At 44.8% G+C, this 4,554-nt stretch overlaps 1 protein-coding gene across 1 annotated transcript; it reads left to right on the forward strand.

Annotated features, from left to right (window-relative positions):
- Positions 1 to 226: 226 nt before the first annotated feature.
- LOC105180325 lies at positions 227 to 1,744 on the forward strand (the record flags this gene model as incomplete). The annotated part of the gene is made up of 2 exons (XM_011103989.1): positions 227 to 759; positions 1,000 to 1,744. Coding segments are annotated over exons 1-2 (1,278 nt in total), but the record flags the coding sequence as incomplete, so codon positions are not given.
- Positions 1,745 to 4,554: the final 2,810 nt, after the last annotated feature.

Raw genomic sequence — 4,554 nt, forward strand, 5'->3', positions numbered from 1 at the left:
AAAGGCAAAAGAAACGCGAGACCATGGTTGAGGTGAATGATGCCACTAGAGGAGAAAAATGTGTTGAACACAATGAATGTGAACCCTCATATCACAAGGAGAAGGGTAAGGGAGTGATTATTTATAATCCATTTGATACTTTGAATCTAATTGACGATGCAGAAGAGATTTCTAGGGGTCCTAACACATGCAACCCCTCTAGTAATAGTCCATGTTGAACATCACGATGTGGAATGTCCGGGGGCTGAATAAGAGAGACCATCAGCTCGCAGTTAAGGACCTCGTCTCGGAACACAGGTTACATTTTATGGGCATATTAGAAACTCGTGTTCAATGTAACAATATTATGCATATTCAGTCGTTTTTGCTCCCTCATTGGAAATGGTTTGTTGATTATGTGTCTGTGGGTAACCGTATTTGGGTAACATGGGATGACAATGTTGTTGATGTTCATATTCTTGAATTGGGGAATCAATTTATGCATTGTCGCGTCACTAATAGGGCTGATAGTGAATCCCTCACTATCACCGTTGTTTATGGTGCCTCTGAGATGATTGATCGTAGGAGTTTATGGAATACTTTGGAAACATTGGCTCGAGAGCAAAGGGATGATCCCTGGCTGGTGGGGGGGGGTTTCAATGTAGTTCGAGAAATGAATGAAGTGTGTGGAGCTTCTGGTGATATAAGGACGGCCATGGAAGAATTCAATGCTGCTATCCAGGAGGCCGGGTTAATACCTTTGCCCATGCAGGGTGAATGGTATACTTGGCATAATTGTAGTACGAGCTCTCGGAGTCTATGGAATAGATTGGATCGGATCCTCATTAATGATAGATGGCTTGCGAGATTTCCTTCCTCGTGTTATCATAGCCTATTGCCGCGGACTTCTGACCACTCGCCACTTGTAATACATGGGGACATGCAACATCATCAACAAACAGGCGGAGGTATGTTTCGATTTGACAACTACCTAACACACTCACCTGAATTTATCCCCAGTGTGCAGAATATCTGGCAACATTCTATTATTGGGGTTCCTATGTTTGCGGTAACACGTAAACTTAAAGCACTAAAGCCGGTCTTCAGGGAACAAAGGAGAAAGAAGGGGGATTTAACACTCAATGTTCAATTAGCCAAAGGATTTCTTGATGAGGCGCAACAGCTGGTGAGCAATGATAGACAGAATGAGGCACTTTTACAGCTAGAACACTGCTGCCGACTGGTTTATGCAAAAGCGGTAAAACTGGAACAAATCATGCTGCAACAGAGAGCGAAAATACAGTGGATGAAGGAAGGTGACCAATGCACCCGAATTTTCTTTCGTAAAATTGCCCAGAGAAGAGTGGCGAGGAGGATATTGCAGATCAATGATGATTATGGGACAAGCCACACAGAACCAGGAGAGATCATCAATGAATTTGTCCATTACTACCAAAACCTCTTGGGCGGTAACAGAAGACAGATACTTATAGATATTGGATTTCTCAGACCGTGGGCTAGGCATATTCTTTCTAATGAAGAGGCTAGCCATCTTATTTCGATTTTCACTCCGGATGATGTGAATCAAGCAGTTTTTGATATAGCAGAAGACAAGGCTCCGGGGCCTGATGGGTATTCATCTGGCTTCTTTAAAGCAGCATGGCCAGTGGTGGGACAGGAAGTTACAAAGGCGGTACTAGACTTCTTTAGTACCGGCAAATTACTCCAGCAAGTCAACTCCACAATTTTGGCTCTAATCCCAAAGGTACACAGTCCTATGACTGTTGGAGATTATAGACCAATTTCGTGCTGTAATGTGTTATACAAAATTATTGCAAAATTACTTGTCCAACGGTTAAGTGTGGTTCTGGACAAGATAATCAGTCCCTGTCAGGGAGCGTTTATTCCAGGGCGTAGCATTGGGGACAATATTTTATTGGCACAGGAATTGTTCACAGGCTACAATCAGATGAGGCTACCACCTCGATGTGCTCTGAAAGTTGATATTAGGAAGGCCTACGATACGGTGGAGTGGGACTTCCTACTTGCAGTCTTGCAATTGTTTGGCTTCCCACAAACATTCACAAAGTGGATTGAGGAGTGTGTAACGACGGCCTCATTCTCAATTGGGCTTAATGGAAACCCTCACGGTTTCTTTGCAGGAGCACGTGGATTAAGACAGGGAGACCCACTATCCCCCTATCTTTTTGTTCTCGTTATGGAAGTATTGCACTTGGGATTTTTGCAACTCATCGAGCAGGATATGCAATTCATTTACCATTGGGAATGTGAGTCGGCCAAAGTATTCCAGCTGGGATTCGCTGATGACCTCCTGCTTTTCTCTAGAGCTGACTTGGACTCTCTCAGAGTCCTCAAGATGGGATTGGATAGATTTGCAGAATGGTCTGGACTTCGACTGAACGTACATAAAAGCCATGTCATTATATCCCGATGAACGCAAGGATGGAAGGATCAGATTTTAGCAGCTATGGGGTTCCAGGAGGGCCACCTACCAATGAAGTACCTGGGAATCCCTCTTCTATCCTCCAGATTGTCTATAGCCGATTGTCAGCCACTTTTATTGAAAATTGATGCTCGTATTAAAGGCTGGGAGGGGATCTCATTATCATATGCGGGACGCGTACAAATCATTAAATCCGTACTATCAGCAATGAGCATATACTGGGCATCTGCATTCATATTACCAAAGGCTATTATTAAACAAATTGAGAAACGACTCAGAAATTTTCTGTGGAAAGGCACTTATACATCGGGATACGCCAAGGTAGCGTGGAAGGATGTATGCAAACCGATTGAGGAAGGAGGCCAAGGAATTAAGGATATCGGTATACTTAACCGCGCCTTAATGGCAAAGAAGCTTTGTGATGTTATCAGATGCGACCGAACATCCATATGGGTTGAGTGGTTGAAGCATGGAAGAGTGCGCGATAACTCAATTTGGGCAATTAACGAGAAGGGAGGATCATGGGGATGGCGAAAAATGCTTCGACTCCGAAGTTCCATACTACCTATGACGGAGTTTCTCATTGGGGAGGGACGAACATTCTTCTTGTGGAAGGATCCGTGGCACCACTTGGGCCCCCTTATTGCTAGATTCCCACGAGGACCACGTCTTTTGGGACTTGATGAATCCGCCAAACTTCAAGTAGTTATTGATGAGGGACAATGGCAGTGGCCTTTTATAACTGATTTGGAATGTATGGAGATCATTTACACATTACCTCAGATTCACGAAGGGGACGACAGGATCAACTGGAGATTCCCAGAGGGACGACTCACCACACAATCACTATACAGACTTTTCTGCCCACCTGGACCAAAAGTAGGATGGTCTTCACTACTATCAGGTTCATTGAAGATCCCCAGACATAATTTCATCCTTTGGTTAGCAATTCAGGAGAAGCTACCGACTACCGATAAAGCTTGGATGACCCACTTAGGTGGATGTATCCTTTGTGATGAGGGTACAACGGAGACACACACTCACATGTTCTTCCGATGTCAATATAGCAGAAGATGCCTTGCAGCTGTACGCCAACATATTCGATTCTCTTGGCCCAATCGCGAGTGGAAAAGAGACGTGGAATGGGCGTCGAGGAAGTGGAGGGGAAAGCATATCGTTAATATTGCTTATCGAGCCTTACTTAGTGCATGCATATACAACATTTGGCGAGAGAGGAACCTGAAATGCTTTGAACACACCCAACGGCCGGAACATGTATTAGCTACCTGCATAGTTGATGATGTTAGATAGAGAATACTTAGTATTAATCTATCATGTTCACTTAGCACATGTGCGCTTTATAGACTTTGGCGTATCCCTTGGTCTGTCGAGGGAGACACCACTTGATTGTTGTACTATTCTCCTTTTTATTTAATGAAACTTACCTTTACCCAAAAAAAGTATCCTGTGCTTGGCCGTAGTTTCCCGGGCTGGAGTTTGCTTGGCTTGGTCCGGAGCGTTGTTGGCTTATCGAATAGTGATTCTTTTGGTATTGTATTCCCCCCTACTTTATCCGTGGGCGAGGGCTAGGGCTCTAGCTGCTCTGATGAACCACCTAGATGGACGGAATGAAATAGGCTAGCTGGCCAGGTATGAGCGCCCTCAGATCTACCGGTTGAGCTCCCTTCCCTCTCTTCCGTTCTGTCTGATAGTCAGTCCCCGCGCTTCTTCTGGCTTCAGTCAGTATGGTTGCTTCCTTGGTTCAGCCTCTCTTTCGGTTCAAAAGATCCGTATGCCCCTGGCCTTCCTATTGGTTCACCAACCCGCCATTCAGTCCCGTCCGCATCCGCTGTCACAGGTTTTGAACCCTTAGACGAGTCTCGCTTGGAGTAGTACTCTGTACTCTCCACTACTTGCCATGCCCATTTACTACTAGAATGCCTACTTGCAACAATGCCCGCCGCTGATTCTTCCCATGCGACGTGCTCCCCCTATATGGGTCATCCGTTCGAGTGGCATCCGTGTAGTCAATACCACTTGTTTCTTTTTTTTCGGTAAATGTAAATTTCATTAATAAAGAGTAATGGTACAGTACAACATGGTACAACATG

This window comes from Sesamum indicum, unplaced genomic scaffold (assembly GCF_000512975.1).
Source record: "Sesamum indicum cultivar Zhongzhi No. 13 unplaced genomic scaffold, S_indicum_v1.0 scaffold00701, whole genome shotgun sequence".
Lineage (NCBI taxonomy): Eukaryota > Viridiplantae > Streptophyta > Magnoliopsida > Lamiales > Pedaliaceae > Sesamum > Sesamum indicum.